Source organism: Lolium perenne, chromosome 4, assembly GCF_019359855.2.
Source record: "Lolium perenne isolate Kyuss_39 chromosome 4, Kyuss_2.0, whole genome shotgun sequence".
Taxonomy (NCBI): Eukaryota; Viridiplantae; Streptophyta; class Magnoliopsida; order Poales; family Poaceae; genus Lolium; species Lolium perenne.
The window spans coordinates 73,032,796-73,049,343 of NC_067247.2; the positions used below are offsets into that span (position 1 = coordinate 73,032,796).

The 16,548-nt window shown below is 48.3% G+C and overlaps 2 protein-coding genes across 2 annotated transcripts; both read right to left on the bottom strand.

The window, feature by feature from the left end:
* Positions 1-6,184: 6,184 nt before the first annotated feature.
* Positions 6,185-9,506, bottom strand: LOC127293667 (uncharacterized). The gene is made up of 2 exons (XM_051323311.2): positions 7,762-9,506; positions 6,185-6,495 (listed from the first exon to the last, which is right to left on the bottom strand). The coding sequence occupies exons 1-2, from the start codon at positions 9,376-9,378 to the stop codon at positions 6,481-6,483; spliced, it is 1,632 nt and encodes a 543-aa protein (XP_051179271.1). The 5' UTR covers positions 9,379-9,506; the 3' UTR covers positions 6,185-6,480.
* A 1,317-nt stretch (positions 9,507-10,823) lies between these two features.
* Positions 10,824-15,256, bottom strand: LOC127293668 (serine hydroxymethyltransferase, mitochondrial). The gene is made up of 16 exons (XM_051323312.2): positions 15,095-15,256; positions 14,912-14,950; positions 14,737-14,823; positions 14,515-14,636; positions 14,300-14,376; positions 13,692-13,816; positions 13,311-13,403; positions 12,960-13,052; positions 12,678-12,875; positions 12,457-12,561; positions 12,291-12,356; positions 12,087-12,164; positions 11,725-11,836; positions 11,527-11,637; positions 11,230-11,405; positions 10,824-11,039 (listed from the first exon to the last, which is right to left on the bottom strand). Exons 1-15 carry the CDS (start codon positions 15,179-15,181, stop codon positions 11,254-11,256), a joined length of 1,545 nt encoding a protein of 514 aa, XP_051179272.1. The 5' UTR covers positions 15,182-15,256; the 3' UTR covers positions 10,824-11,039; positions 11,230-11,253.
* Positions 15,257-16,548: the final 1,292 nt, after the last annotated feature.

Below are 16,548 nucleotides of genomic sequence, written 5' to 3' on the forward strand. Positions count from 1 at the left end.
CGCGTGGAGAACGCGGCGTCGTCCACGCGGCGACAGCCGCCACCTTGTCCGCATCCATCGCCACTCCGTCGGCGGAGATGACGTGACCAAAATAGGCCACCGAGGTCGTCGCAAACGAGCACTTCGAGCGGTTGAGGTGAAGTCGATGCGCTCGAAGCTCGTTGAAGACGATGGCGACATGCTGCAGGTGCTCCGCCCATGATGTGATGTAGATCAAAATATCATCGAAAAAAACCAGCACAAAACGGCGTAAGTATGGACGAAGGACGTCATTCATCAGAGCCTGGAAGGTCGCGGGCGTGTTGGTGAGGCCGAAAGGCATCACCACGAACTCGAAGTGGCCATGGTGTGTCCGGAACGCCGTCTTGGCGATGTCCTCCGGGTGCATGCGCACCTGATGATAGCCTGAGCGGAGGTCGAGCTTGGTGAAGAACCGCGCGCCGTGGAGCTCGTCAAACAACTCGTCGACCACCGGGATCGGGAACTTGTCCTTGAGCGTGAGGGCGTTGAGGGTGCGGTAGTCGATGCAGAAGCGCCACGTGCCATCCGACTTGCGCACCAACAGCACCGGCGCAGAGAACGGGGACGTGGAGATCCTGATGATGCCCGCCGCCAACATGAGCGCGCACTGGCGCTCCAGCTCGTCCTTCTGCAGCTGGGGGTAGCGGTATGGGCGCACCGCCACTGGCGCCGACCCTGGGAGCAGGTGGATGCGATGGTCACACGCTCGCGGGGGCGGCAGGCCCTGCGGCTCCTCGAAGATGTCGCCGTGCTGCTGCAGAAGGTGCGTCAGGAGGGGGTGCTCGGCGTCGTCGGCCCCAGAGAGGAGCTGCAGCTGCGGTGCGGGGGAGGTGCCCCCGATGCCCTCCCAGCGAATGTGGCGGCCATGGCGCCAAAAGGTCATCGTCAGGGCGTCGAAGTCCCAAAGGATGGGACCGAGCGTCCGCAGAAACTCGACGCCAAGGATGAAGTCGAAGCAGCCCAAGTCGATGCCGGCGCACGTGATGACGAAGTGCTCGTCGCCGATGGTGAGGGGGACGTGTTGGACCACCCCATGGCAATGGAGGCGGTCACCGTTGGCCACGGTCACGCGGAGGGTATCCCCACCTGTCGGCTGTAGCGCGAGGCGGCGCATAGTGGCGGCGGGGAGGAAGTTATGCGTAGACCCCGTGTCCAGTAACGCCACCAGAGGCTCGCCCTGGATAGTGACCGGAAGCAGCATCGTCCGCTCATGGCGGATACCGGCGAGCGCGTGTAGAGACACGACGAAGGCCGTGGCAGCCGCGTCGGTCGGCCCGGCCGTCTCGGGTGCCGCGGCAACCGGCCCGGTCGGCGGGTCGCCCTCCTCCACGTCGACTGTCTCCAGGTAGAAGAGGCGAGGGCACACGTGGCTGGGCGTGTATGGGTCGTCGCAGTTGAAGCAGAGTCCCAGGCGGCGGCGTTCCAGCTGCTCCGCCGGGGTGAGGCGGCGGAACGTGCGTGTAGCCGCGGGGGCGGGCCCGGTCGGTCCAGGTGGGGCGGGGCGGGTGGCAGCCGCGGCCGTAGGAGAGGGCCGGGCGGCGCGGGTGCCGCGGGCCAGGGGCGCCTGCTGAACCGCCTGGGCGCGGCGCTCATAAGCGCGCGCGTAGTGCATCGCCGTCTGGAGGTCCTACGGGGCCTGTAGCTCGACATCCACGCGGATGTGGTCCGGGAGGCCGCCAATGAAGAGCTCAGCGCGCTGTTTGCCCGTGACGCCGGGCGCATGGCATGCAAGGGCCTGGAAGCGGTCGGCGAAGTCCTGCACCGTGGTGGTGAACGCCAAACGCCCAAGTTCCGCCAAGCGGCTGCCGCGGATTGGGGGGCCGAAGCGGAGAAGGCAGAGCTCACGGAACCTGTCCCATGGAGGCATGCCACCCTCGTCCTGCTCGAGGGAGTAGTACCACGTCTGGGCGGCGCCGCGGAGGTGGTACGAGGCGAGCCACGTCCGGTCCGAAGCCAGGGTACGCTGTCCCCGGAAGAACTGCTCGCACTGGTTGAGCCAGTTGAGGGGGTCCTCGACGCATCATACATGGCGAATTCCAGCTTTGCGTAGCGTGGGGGAGCGAGGCCGGTGGCGCCCTGGGCGGGGTACTCCGCGCGACTAGCGGAAGGCTCGGCGAAGCGGGCGTGCGGCGGGTCCGGGAAGGACGGGCGTGGAGGGTCCCCGGCGGTGGTGTAGACGGGGGGGAGGCGCCGGTGCGGCCGAGTAGACGGGCGGGGGCTCCGTCGCGGTCACCCACGCCGGCAGTCGGGAGGGTGACGGCGGAAACTGGACCCGCTGGATGGGCACGCCCTGGGGCGGCGAGGCGGGGCCCGCGCCGGGGGCCGGCTGCCGGGACGCCCACGGTGGCGGCGGCGGTGAGGACGGGGGCGGAGCGGGCGCGCCCTGGCCGGGTAGTGCTGCGGCGCGGCCGGTAGGCGGCGAGGGCCGGCGGCAGGACGGCGTGGTCATCCCTGCGTACCAATGAGGTACGAGCAGATGCCCTGGATGGCGGTGGCGAGGTCGCGGATGGCCGTCGAGAGTTCTTGCTGCGAGAGGAGGGCGGCGGCGCCGGCGACATCTGCCAGGCGCCGCGACGCCCGTGGAGGGCGGCGGCAGGGCGTGGCGGCGGAGGAGGCCGGCGGCGTCTCGGAGGCGGCGGCGGTGGTGGCGGTGGGCTGGCCGAACGACATGATCGTAACGGAGGTCTCTGATACCAAATTGGTAGAACCAGCGTGTCTACCAGGCCTAGGGCGGAGATTGTAGGGGAAGGAGGGGATGACGTGCGTGCGAAGGCGAGGGCGCCGGCGGCTGGGCGCCTTCGCGCGGCTACGGGAGAGGCGGCGCACACGGCAGGGAGGCGGCTAGGGTTTGGGGACTCCGACTCCTGGGGGAGTCGGCAACAAAAGATTGTTTATTGCTTGATCGATATGGTCTATTACAACTTGTATTTATAAGAGAATTGCGAAACCCTAATCTGCTAACTTGGGCTAAGCCCCTAACTTAGGCCTGGCCGGTTGGGCCAGTGGGCCCCCTCCGGCGGTGGACTAGGCCGGTCATAACAGATTCACTCTATTTCTATTTACGTTTTTAAATAACTTCTTAACAAGGCATTTATTTAGAAAGAAGCAATCCAGAAAAAAAATAGAATCAGAACATGTAGCGGTGTATTTCAATAAAAATATCTTACCCTGGTGTGGTATCTTTCAACATGCTCATCTGGCCCATTGTCTTCACAACCAACAGATGAAACAGGATATGGAAAAGGAACACCTGAATGGCAGCGTGATTTGCCAATTAGTTACTGGAAAAAGTGATGTAATACAGACTAGTAACTCAATGCCTTCGATTGATTATGACTAATCCAGCAGCTCAATACACAAGAATATCAGAAAAGAATATGGAAGCAACCTTATTTACAAGTTCGGTCTTACTAAATCCATTGCGGATATCAGAAAACAATACACTATACCAAAATATCCCAAGGCAGATAAGATGCAGGCGCAGGTATGATCTTACATGATTCAGCCGGCGGGGTTATCTTCTCAGCGTGTCGAGCTTTAGAGGACTGCAGAGATGCTACTGAGGCGGAGCTCCTTGCCATCGAGGAGGGCTTACGTCTGGCATTGCTTTGGACACAGATGGAAGTTACGCTGGAGACGGACTGCGCGGAAGCCCTGGAGTTTATTCAACAATCAACGTCCAACACATCTATCTACGCTTCCACAGTCATTCGTGAGCTTTTAGGGGAACGAGAAACGAAAGTAGTGAAGATTAGCCGGGATGTGAATGGCGTGAGCCATGAACTGGCTAGATTAGCTAGGGTACACGGTCGTACTGGGTTTTGGCTCAGAAGCTTCCCCGAGGAAGTGGCTGTAGCCATCTCCAACGACTGTAGCTCCTGTTCGGATTGATGTATTTCTCATCCCCACCGCAAAAAAAAAAAAAAAAAAAAAAAAAAAAATATAAGATGCGAACAAGGAGCCATCCAGCCCAAAACTGAGTAGTGGGCAATACATAAAACATAAAAAGGCAGAAAAAAGGGTAGTAGCATCAAGGGCTAATAGTTATGCAGAAAAGCCTGCATAGGAGCATGTGTAGCGACTCGAAAAGTATCAAGAATATTGCCTGCAGCTGGTTGTCCAAGTTTCCTGTGATTGTAACCAGCCTCTCTTGCAGACCATAGCAGATGTCGTGGGGTAAGACCTTAATTCCAGCATTTGATGCTATAGCTAATGACCTAAATGGTAAACAAAAAAAAAGGAATAGGTATAAGCCTGCAATATGTAAAAAGTACAAATAAACAGAAGAAATATGAGTATAGAGCGGAGGGTGTGCTCGCAAATACTAGTGAAATGGAAACTAATGTCGCCTAGGCTCCCCAACAAATAGTGAACTGGAAGAAGCAGAGCTGCAGCTGAAGTGCACAGCATGCCTCGGTATTTATTTAACAGCAATAGTAGTGGTAGAACCATAGACTGTAATGTGCAAATTAAATGTTATGATCTCTGAGAATGTAAATCATGATCACATTTCTGATTAATTGTGGATATAGTCTGTGTAACAACCCAAAACATGCAATTGCACTACTGTAAATTAAATATGTACACATAGAGAAAAGGGTCACAACAGTAGCAGTGTTAGAACCACAGATTGTACAATTCTGCAAGCATTTCGTGATAATTCCACATCAAATGTGCATAAATACAGAGAAAAAGGCGACATGTTTGTGCCCTGGAGGTGCTTTATTGGAAGTACATCATCAAAACAGAGCAAGATTGGGCATGAGAAAAATGAAGAAAAACGAAGCATACCTGATGACAGTTCCTCTTTTGCCAATGGGGCGCGCCGTAGCATGCATCGGGCACCACGAGCACGATGGTAGCCCCATTGTCGATCAGCTCGCCACCCTGAGGCCAGAGCAGAGCAGAGCAGAGCAGAGAAGAGCAGAGGACTAACCAATCAACTGAAAACCGTCTGACAGACTGAACCGAGCCCAAAGCAGAGGGCAGAGCAGAGCAGGGCTACCTGGCAGATGATTTGATTTGTTGGAGAATGACCTTGGTGAACCCACTCTTAACTGTTTCTAGTTTTATAGCCATTTTTATTCCCACAAAGCAACTCCTGCTCAGATGAAGAAAAAAAAGCTAAGGACTCGGTAATTTCCTGGAAAGGTATCGACGGGGCGACCAAATTTTGGCTTAGTTTCGCCAAGTCAATTTGGATTACTGAATGCTGATATATAGCCACAAAAGTATTGCTCCTATGATTGGATAGAAGTCATAGAACATTAGGCTGATCCATGTAAAATCATAAACTCTGAAGTAGTATTGTGTTATTATTAATGGGAAATTTATAGTTATATATACATTAAAATGTTCTTACTTATGGATCTGCCACTGGAATTTCTTGTTTCCATTGTACTAACGCGGATTTATAGCATCGCTGTGGGAATTCTACTAAAAAAGATGGCAAAGAACCCCAAGATGTCCAAATGATCAGTACTTCACTTGTAAAATTTGATTTTTGAAATCCGTTGCCACCGCAAACAGCCACTGAAACTAATAGCTGCGCTCCATTCTGCTTGATTTGGCCATATATATGTAGCTATGGTATTTGATCTTTGTCCTGGATGGTTTGGTACTTGCTACTAGATTTTGTTTCGTAAGAGAAGAGCCATGGAACTAATAGTTGTCCTATATTCTGGAGATATATATTCACATTTTCATGCTGTAAACGTTAACTGCAGGGTACTAGCCGATGGTCATATACGTTGGCTTGTGAATCTCCCGGCAGCATGGACACGAGCTCGTGCACAACCCTGCTTTACGATGTTAAGCGACTGCTTCAGATATCCATCTGCTATAAACACCTCACCCTTCATGACGTGGCTCGATTTATAAAAAAATTATGCTGGATGAACAGGCGTTGGCGACTCGTTAGGATCAAGCTCTGGAACCAGTCTGCTAGACGCCCGTACCATGAACGCTTGCAACAAATCGATGGAGTAAATTATAGAAGAATACAGTTTCTAGACAAGGTTAACATAGATGACGCCAAGTACAGAGTGAAAGTTCCTAACATACCAAGTAGAGAGTAGGTAAAAATGAGCATTCAGATTGGGTGGCGGATGCCGTGGAGGATGCCAGTGGATAGGAAAACCTACTATACAGAGAGACAAAGTCATAAACATCCAAATAATGCACAAGCCTAAACATTTAATGAAGTGATAAACAGGTAACACATCATCTAGCAACAGCCAGGGCACAAGAACACACACTGAGCATTTATCCTCATCACCAGATTCAAAACGTGCACCAGAATACGACCAAAAGGGAACGGAGTCAGCAAACCAAAACTTAGTTACAACTTCTCCCTAGCGTAGTTCTTTTTCGAATCACAGATCGTCAACAGCTGCTCCTGAAGTTTTTCAAATGTGGATGGCGTTCAAGATCCCTTCAGGAGTCTTTCCCTTGATCATCTCAGTGACCTCCAGCCTACACATAGCACCAAACTATAAGAATACTATATGTGCATCATCATAGATAGTTAAGACACCCGGTGAACTCACATACATAAAAAACAGAATCAACATGACCATCAGAATATAAACAACATGCTTTGACTCAGATTGTTTTGCGTAACATTCTTTCACTTTCTATTTATGTTGTGTGCTATGTACATATAAACAACATGCTTAATGTCCACAAGTTGGGCTCAGTCTCTACTCTCTACAGATTGGTGAGGAAGCCGAATTAAAATCCATGCCATCAGAATGATTTAAAATTCAGAAAAGCACTTATCAGCTAGCCTGTCAAGTGTTTCAAGCCATTGCCGAATGGTTTCAGGCTGATCTTTGATACCGGTATTTCCGTTGCTATTGTAACTAAATTAGCTTTTAGAGGCCGAGAGCTAATCTGAACAATAAAGTCCAATTATCCTGACATGCGAGATGATTCGATGTCAAATAGGGAAGATTTTATTTTAACTTGGTAACCGCTGAGGAATTAGATCTACAGGTCCAATTGTTACTTTTTGTGACAGCTAATCAACATTTTCACCTCTAGTGTTTAGGCTATGACTTTAGGTACCTCAAACAAAGAGAAAAAAAAGTTGACTTCCGATCCATACACCAGCATGGAGGCGGCGCATCTACATCGTGCTTGGGGCAAGCAGGAGGTGGGTCAAAAATAATTTGGTATAGCCTCAGGTGTGCCTGACATACATACACTTGTAGATCTATAGATTTTGACCAGCATAATTATGTGGGGCAGCAGCTAATTACAATTACACGCCACCATGATCAGACCTAAAGGATGCATGGCAATGCTTTATTACTTTATAAGAATTACTTTATAAGAATTGGACAATGACGTAACTTCTGATATTGGCGTTATTTTCCCATTACAAAAATTGACCTCCAGCCTTTAATCAAATATATTCAACAACAGATCTTCAGAAGTAAGTTTCTACACAAGATTAACATATACAGTGGGCAGTGACAGATCTTCAGAAGTAAGTTTCTACACAAGATTAACATATACAGTGGGCAGTGACAGATCTTCAGAAGTAAGTTTCTACACAAGATTAACATATACAGTGGGCAGTAACAAGGAGATCATGGAAACATTAGATCTTCAGAAGTAAGTTTCTACACAAGATTAACATATACAGTGGGCAGTAACAAGGAGATCATGGAAACATTACAGGAACAACAAAGTTATTAGAGGAGGCCAGCGAGTAAGAAGCAGTAAGAGGTGTACCTTTTTTCGCCTTTCATCCGGCATCCTTCTTCCAAACCGATCTGCTAGCCATTTATCAATCATGACATTCAGGTGGTCATGCAGTCCAGATTCAAGCCAAATTTCCTCCAGAACCTTGCCGTGTTGGGCGAAAAACATCAAAAGGTTGACTCCGAAGGGGCACTTCTCCCCCTGCCTGAACTGAAGAGCGAGACTTGTTAGTGATGTCTCAAGGCACTTGAAGTCCTGACCAGTGAGGCCATTGAGCTCGTCAAACATAAGATCTGCCTCCATCCTAGGACGCTTGGAGCTAACAGAGTCCTCGGAATCCTCCCATGCTTCCACCAGCTGCCTGATTTCGTATCGGCTAAACAGTTTGAGGGATTCCTTAGAGTCAGGTTTGAACTTCTGCGCAAAGAAAGAGCTGGCAGGTTCTATTTTTGTCAAGTGAGCTTCCTGGTCTGAGATGAGGTTGATGCGGAGGTTGCGGAGCGCGGGGCAGCATTTAAGAAAATTGCCAATGGATAAATCCACCTTTTTGCAAGATGGCCAATAGACACCATTGAGCTCTAGTGTATCAATCTGCATAAGCTTTACATTTGGCCTGGTCTGAGCAAGAACATCAACACTCCACATCGTCACATTTAGCCGCCTTGCATGGATGCATCCCCGAAGAAAATTCCAAAAATTGCTGGAGACAGGCATAACGAATCTGGTTTCTTTCCCTCGGAAGTATATCTGATCCAAGCCCACCCTCAGCAGGCCCTCTGGTGGCGGGAGCAGCGAGATCTTCCGAGAAATTCCCTTGTACACAAACTCCCGCAGCATTGGGGCGTTGATCACTAGACTTGCGTGCTCCGTGATGCAGCACATATAGATGAGAAGTGAAGTTGCGGCTGGGAACACGAGGACACTATCAGCTCCACCATCAACATCCAACAGGGTAAACTCCAGGCGGACCGTGGTGAGAGAAGGGGCAGCTTTTGCAATCTTGTTGAGATTTTGACGAGTGATTGTGCAGTGGTTGAGTCGAATACTGTGCAGGTGTGGGAAGTCAACAGAATGTAGTCCCGGCCCGAGGTAGCCACAGTCGGACAGATCAAGAACACGCAGATGCTGGCGCGGGAGGTGAGAGAGGCTGAGGTTGTAGATGGGAGGCCCAAAAGAGGCCTGGTCGGGCTCAAACTGATCATTCTCGAACAGCATCCGCTCACCCTTGTCGATGGCCTGGATCCTCAGCACATGGACGGTGCGCACCACCTGGTGTGCGAGAAGTAGTGGCAGCACTCCATCCGGGAACGCATCCAGCTCCGAATTAAGAAATCGACGGAGGATCTCACGGTTCCGGGCCTCCACAACTACGGTGACCTTGTTGAGGGGGGAGAGAGTGCCGGCCTCCACGAAACTGTCGAGGATCTGAAGCGATTGAGACACGAACCTGTCGCGCTTGGCGTTGAGCGGGGCCTCCTCCTCCTCCTCCTCGAGGATGAGGGCCATGAGGTTGACGGCGCCTGACGCCCTCCAGAGATGGCGCCACCGCTTGGAGAGGGCGGTGGTGATGGCCCCCTCTTTGGCGGGGACGAACTGGAGGATGTGGACGAGTAGATCGTCCGATAGGCGAGCGAAATGGTCATCCATCGCCGGAGATCTGTGGATTTGCGGCGGGGCTGGCGAGATGGGGAAGTGCGCGGCGGGGCTGGCGAGATGGGGAAGAGGAGGGACGGACAGGGAGAGATGCGAGCGAGCTGTCCTAGATCAGATGTGGCCTGTGGCCTGTGGCCTGTGGTGTGGGTGGTATCCGCCGGCCGTCTTGTTTTACAGAGCAAGATCGCCCTCGACTCGTCCGTCCGATCAGGATCGCTCGGTCACGTACGCCCTCAATTTAAACTTGATTGTCAAATTTCTTTGCAAGTCGATCATTTGTTACATGATGAACGGAAGCTATGTTTGCTTCTGATAATGGGAATTGTTAAATCCATGCTTCTGTGCATACATCACATATAATCTGACATTCCTTACATGCAAATAATCTGTGTTACTTGCTGATAAGAAAATGTGTGTACCAAAAGCATATTGTTCATGTGGATGTAGCCTTTTTTTCTACAGGTAGGATGTACATTTACTCCAAGGTTGTACTGTAGAATTTTCCAAGTGCTTATAAATGTAACAATCACCATGTTGTATTGTATGTAATTTTGTACACATCGGATGTAAAATCATGTAGTACATTGAATGTAATTTTTATACACATAGGATTTATATTTTTCTCCTAATTTTTTTTATCATATTCAGCATGTATTTTCTCTCCAATTTGTACATCCTAATCATGCTCACGTGATGGGTTTCCAATGCATAAAATCATTGAACATGTAATTTAATACTTGCAAGATGTAAATTTCAGACATAGTTGGCTTTTGCAAGTTTGTGTGTTAGGATGTCTTAAATGGAGCACGTCTTGGAGGCTGACCATCCATGCAACCAGCCAATGATGTAGCCACGAATCTGCATCATCCTTTCACTGCACCCCCGTATCATGTGTTACATTCAGATACAGGAACCGGTAGGATTGGTCAGTTAGCTAGAGCAGCGGGTTCTGTAGCAAAACTAATTGTAGGACAGACTAAATCTGCCAATGTGTTGCTGTAGTTCCAATCATTCAAAACTAGTACTCCCTCTGTTTCGAATTAGATGTCACAGATTTGTTAGATTTTATGTGTGTATCCATAAACCAAAACGGAGGGAGTGGAAGATACCACACTGAAAACAAACCAGCCAATTACCCACCCTGTATTTTAAGTGAATTCCAATCTCCGATTGCTGAAATTTGTTGCGACCTCAAACATTACCTGCTGATAAAGACTGGACGGCGTTTACAGGGCTTGGCGAAGCTTAGGCGGAACACTCTTTCGCAGGAATTGCAGCCTTGCAGGAAGAGAACAGCTTGAGCTCACAAACTGCTCGAGATCATCCAACCACGAATAATCGACGATGAACTGAGTGTTTAGCCTCTAGGAGCAGATTTTCACAAACATGACGATACCACAATCATTGTAAAGATTATTTGTGGAACACACGGAAAAATATGTGTAAGTAACTGCTGTTTGTCCAAGAAGTGTGGCGGTTAATATAGCATATGGGCATAGCATCTTACAGTAGGTGACTACAACAAGAACTATTGACAAAGTTCCCACATTCTGTAAAAATGCCTGGATTCCTTTTACATAAATGGCGCTTCATCATCATGGATCTATGTTTACATGGACTTATCCTTAAGAATTTGGGTAATCGTCGTTTGCTTCCTGCAAGAAAAAAAAGCCAAAATAAGAATTCTGCGATTGCGAGAAAATCAGCATTCATAAGGTATGTGCTTCCGCAAAGAGGAAAAGAGGAAGGGCCAACACAAATTGTAGACGCAAGCTTGATGTAGTATATAATATTTGTATGTTCTTCTTAAGGACCGGAAGAGAAAAAAAAATTCTCAGGGCACACCTTGCTGTTGCAACACAACACTTCTTAGTTCTTGTACTTCATGGTCTCCTTCTCAAATCCAATTGTTGGGAACTGTTTTGCATATTCCTCCACATCGTGGCGAAGCTTTGCAATTTCAGCTTGGATGTTGCTGTCAGAATTCAAAGTGGCAACGAAGTCCTTCAGTTTGGTCCCACCTAAATTACAAGAGAAACAACATCAATAAATATGATCCATATGGTCGTAAGGGCAACAGAAATGTGTTTTTGGAAAGCAACAGAAAAACAAAACATCAAAAGGTTCTAGGACTTCTAATACCTGTTGTGGCAGCTTTAACCTTCAGGGCCAAGCTCACTGCCGAATCAAAGAAGTCGGCCACCTTGGCGAAGTCCTCCTCAACAAATCCTCTCGATGTAAGCGCTGGGGTCCCTGCAATACCACAGAGCTGATAATTAGACTTTGCAAACTTATTTTAAATAAACCTAAGAGCAGCCATTATATGAGCATATGTTTTACCCATCCTGATGCCTCCAGGTACCATAGCTGAAACATCACCAGGAACTGTGTTCTTGTTTGCTGCAATATGCACATTTTCTAGAACCTTCTCCACTCTTGAACCATCAATCCCCTAGACATGAAATTGGAAAGGGATGATAAGTCAGTGTCCAGACATGACATTAAATTCTAGAATTTTTTTGTTGTATTTAGTAAAATAGCTCTGATGTACAAAGAAACAGCTAGGTTTCAGATCAGATGGATATCAACCAACATTCTAGGACAGGAATAGATTGAAGGGTTCATTGTCAATGATAAATAAGAAGAATGGACCGATTAAGTTAAAGAATAACAAGACATCTCAAGTCAAACTTCTATCTTACCTTTTTCTTGAGGTTTACCAAGACTAAATGGTTATCAGTCCCACCAGAGACAATTTCGTAGCCTTTTGCACTCAAGCTCTGGAAATGACAATATTGCCAAATAAGGACGTTATTTTATTTACTTAAAGTGCAACCAATCATGCTAGGGTACTAGATATTTGCAATTCCTAACATCCTGATGTGAATGAAAATGAAAACAAATACCTCAGAAAATCTAGCGCAGTTACTCATAACTTGCTCTTGATAAGCTCTGTACTCCTGAGTAGTTGCCTGAAAGTTAAAGAAAATATTATAGCCTTAATTAGGTAAAACGTCAAACTGTATGGAATACTAAATAATATAGAACACAAGGAACAGAAATGGTGCAGACCTGCTTAAGCGCAACGGCCAAGCCAGTGATAGTATGGTTGTGAGGCCCACCTTGCAGACCCGGGAAGACTGCAGCATTGATCTTGTCCTCGAAATCATACTTAACCTATATCAAAATAAATTATTACGACTTTCAGTTCCCGAATTGGCTAAGCTCCCTAGAGAAGAAACAGCTTCAACATTCTATGCTACTATCATTTTATTGTTTTCCTCCAGCACTACCTCTTTCCCTTGCTTGTTTATTTCTTTCAACCCCTTCCTGAAAAAGATCATGGCTCCACGTGGTCCACGCAGTGACTTGTGAGTAGTGGTAGTAACTACATCTGCATACTCAAAAGGAGATGGAATGACACCAGCAGCAACTAGGCCACTGATGTGTGCCATGTCTGCGAGAAGAATTGCCTTTTGCTTGTTACAGATCTGCCAATTGCACAATAAAATGGACTTATCAAACTGAGTAGAGAGAGAAATATGCATTGTTCAATATCGAAGAATAAAACTTGCCTTCCGCATGCGGTCATAATCATACAGGCGAGCATACGCACTTGCACCAGCAACAATCAACTTTGGCCTAAAAAGGACGGCACTTTTCTCCAGCTGTTCAGAAGTAGCAAATGAAGCTTAGCATAGCAACACAAGGATTTAGAGTAACCCATCTTAAAATAATCTGACTACTGAAAAATACATGAAACAATAATGCAGTAAGAAACCATCTCTTCTGACTGACTAAGCTGATAAAGACAAAAATGCATGCACTTTGTCCACTTCACAGAACGTGGATAACTATATAAAAATAATCAAGAGATCCACAAAAGCTGATGCCACAAAATAAAATAATTAAGGAAGAATACCCACCTGGTCATAATCAATCAAACCAGTGCTTTCATCCAGTCTGTAAGGCATTGTCTCGAAGAATATTGAAGTTGCTGAGATTTTCTTTGTGTCAGTCTGCAAACATCGCGTATTAGAACCATTAAGCCATGGGAGTTTCGCAAACATCATATCTGAATATAATTAAGATCTATGGAGTACAATACAGTATCAAGTGTACAGCTAATACTCCAAGTTTATCGAAAAAAAGCTAATACTTCAAGCGTCGATGCAAGAAGTAACAAAACAGCAAACTGCAGTGACAAAAACATGACAGCAAGCAAGTGAGGGCTCCTTATGCTTGCATGCCACCTGCGAAACACAAAAATAGTAAGGAGGTAGTAACGAAGAAATAGATTCATGTACCTGGTAACCATGAGAAAGATGTCCACCGTGAGGAAGATCCAGAGCCATGATTCTGTCATGTGGCTTCAGCAGAGCAGTGTATACTTGGAAGTTGGCAGGTGAACCGGATAGAGGTTGCACATTCACTGCAGAGGAAGAAATTGGCCATGCAGTTAAGTTGACACCAATTTTGTGGAAGGAGAATTACCGGTTGAAGAACATAGTAGTTATGAATGCAAGCAAAATATTAAAATGGTGTATGAATCCATGACATATGAAGGTTTTTGTAATAGACTGACATATTTTGGTTTGTAAACGGCGTGATGCACATATGCCAAACAGAAATCCATTAAGCAGATTAAGAACCTATTCTGGACAATACCCATTGAGCTTTATGATTTGACTTGTTTAGATTATTAGTCTATTTCCCATCAAACCCTGAAAACTTTGCCATACATGGAATATTTACAAGATTGGCTCGAATCAAATCACTTTCTCTTATCCCACATAAAGCAGGCTAGTAGAATTTATATAGAAATAAACATTCTATGCAATAGTTAATGCAACTGGACAGAAGATGGCAAAGGCAATATGCTAATAAGGAAGAGTTATAGACACAAGGTTTTTACCTCCCCACTTCTCCGGGTCCAAATTGAAAGCCTCGAGAGCACGTTTCTGGCACAGAGACTCGGCCATATCGATGTATCTGCAGCAGGCAAGCAAAGCCAAAACATCCTCCAGTCAAGTGTCACATCACAGAACTCCAGCAGTGCATCCACCATTTAATTCAAACATTCGAAATACACAGAGAAGAATTAATCAAGGGGCAAACAAAGCATCGTACTCGTTTCCGCCGTAGTATCTCGCGCCAGGGTACCCCTCGCTGTACTTGTTGGTCATGACGGACCCCACCGCCTGCATCACTGACAGCGACGTGAAGTTCTCCGACGGGATGAGCTCCAGGCCCTGCACCACAGAGACCGGCCGACGGGCGTGGTTCAGTAATGTTCCGAAGAAAACAGTTGAACCAATTTTACTATTGTAGCGATTGGCGAGAGGCAGAGACCTTCCATTGGCGGGCCTTCTCGAGCTCGATGATGTCTGCAATCTCCGGGTCGACCTCCTCCAGCGGCGCGTTCAGCTGCTTCGGCCACTGCACCCAATTCGCCCGGACAGAAAACAAGATAAGCAAACAGGACGGGCAAAAGCGTTGGACACAGGAATGGGGAGAACAAACGTACGGTGACTCCGGATCTCTCCTCCGTCGCCGGCAGGGACGCCTGCGAAGCCCAATTAAACAAATGAAATGGATGAATTCCTAGCCGAGATTGCACAAATAAGGATAATCGCCACCACCAGAGGAGCAGAAAACGAATTAAGACAAACAGAACAAAGAAACAGAGGAATAGCGGATGGCGGCGCACCATGGAGTAGAGCGGCATGAGCCGGGAGGGAGGCTGGCCGCGGAGGGCGCTGGAGGAGAGCTTGCGGAGCGCAGTCGCCATGGCCATGGTGGGTGGTGGTGGTGGGCGGCCTCGCCTCCTCCTGCTCCTCCTCTCGGGTAGGGGGTTTGGGAGGTAGTGGATCGAATGGAGTCTCTTATTTTAACCAGAAGAGGCAGATGTGGGCAGTGGCTGAGTGATCAGCATCCACCAGACGCATCGCCGTCACCAACCCCCCGACCCCATGTAAATTGCAATTTCAGTTTATATATTTTTTCATTATTTATTCTTTTTCTGAAATAGGGATCTTTGTTTTCTTGTTATATCCGTTTTTTGGATGATATTTTCCCGTATATATCCATGACCATTTACTAGACAGATGATCTTGATTTTCGTTTTCAAACACGGAGAATAACTTCGATTGAACTGTTACATGCAAAATCCAGGGTTCCAATTCAAGCAGCTCTGGGTTATAGAAAAGGCTAAGAGCATGTCTAACAGACCCCCTAAATTTTCGCCCCGTAAAACACGTGTAGAGGGTCATGTATATAAAACGCGAGTACTTTTAACCGGACAAAAACGCCTCCCGTCTAGCAGTCCCCGTATACGAAAACTGTAAAAGAGCATATTCTAAGAATATGCTTCTTTTTTCATCTCTTCGCGCTGCAGCCCTGCCGCCGGACCTGCCGCCCCACCGGACCTGCCGCACCGCACCACCGAACATGCCGGCCCGAGCTGCTGCCACGCGCCGCCCCGCCGCCTCGCCCCGCTTCTCAGGCCGCGGGCGGCCCTCGTGCCGCTTTGCGCCGCTCAGCCGCCATGGCCCCCGTCGCCTTGTGCCGCCTCGGCCGGCATGGCCCCGTCACCTTGTGCCGCCATGGCCAACCTGGCCCTGCCCGTTGCGGCGCACTCCGCCTCGCTTTCAAGGCTGGCGCAGCTTCCGCCCGTCCCGCCACTCCGCTTGAGTGGGAGAACGCGGAATTTTGCTTCAAAATTCATCTAGTTTTTTCATTATTTGATAGAAATCTTGATGGGTTGAAAGAAATTGGTAGAGATTTGATAGAATTTAGAGCTCGTTGGCTGGAATTGGTCGCCGGAGTGGAGTTTGTTTGGCGGCGGCGCGGCGAGGTCCGGTGGTGCAGAGTGCAGTTTTCACCCCCTACAAGACCCTCCACCCTCTACAAGTAAGGGGCGAGGGAGAAAATTCTCAGGGCCCTGTATATTTTAGATACGGGGTGAACCGTTTAGGGGGCCTGCTAGACGGCCATTTTCGCCCGCACCCCGTATACCGCTGGAATTATACAAGTCCGGCGTGGTTTAGGGGGTCTGTTAGACATGCTCTAATAACGGGTTAGGGATGTTGGACCTGTAAATGAGCCATCCCTGCAGTTCCACTCTAGTTTATGGCAAGTGTTAATAATTCTTAAGCTTTCTCC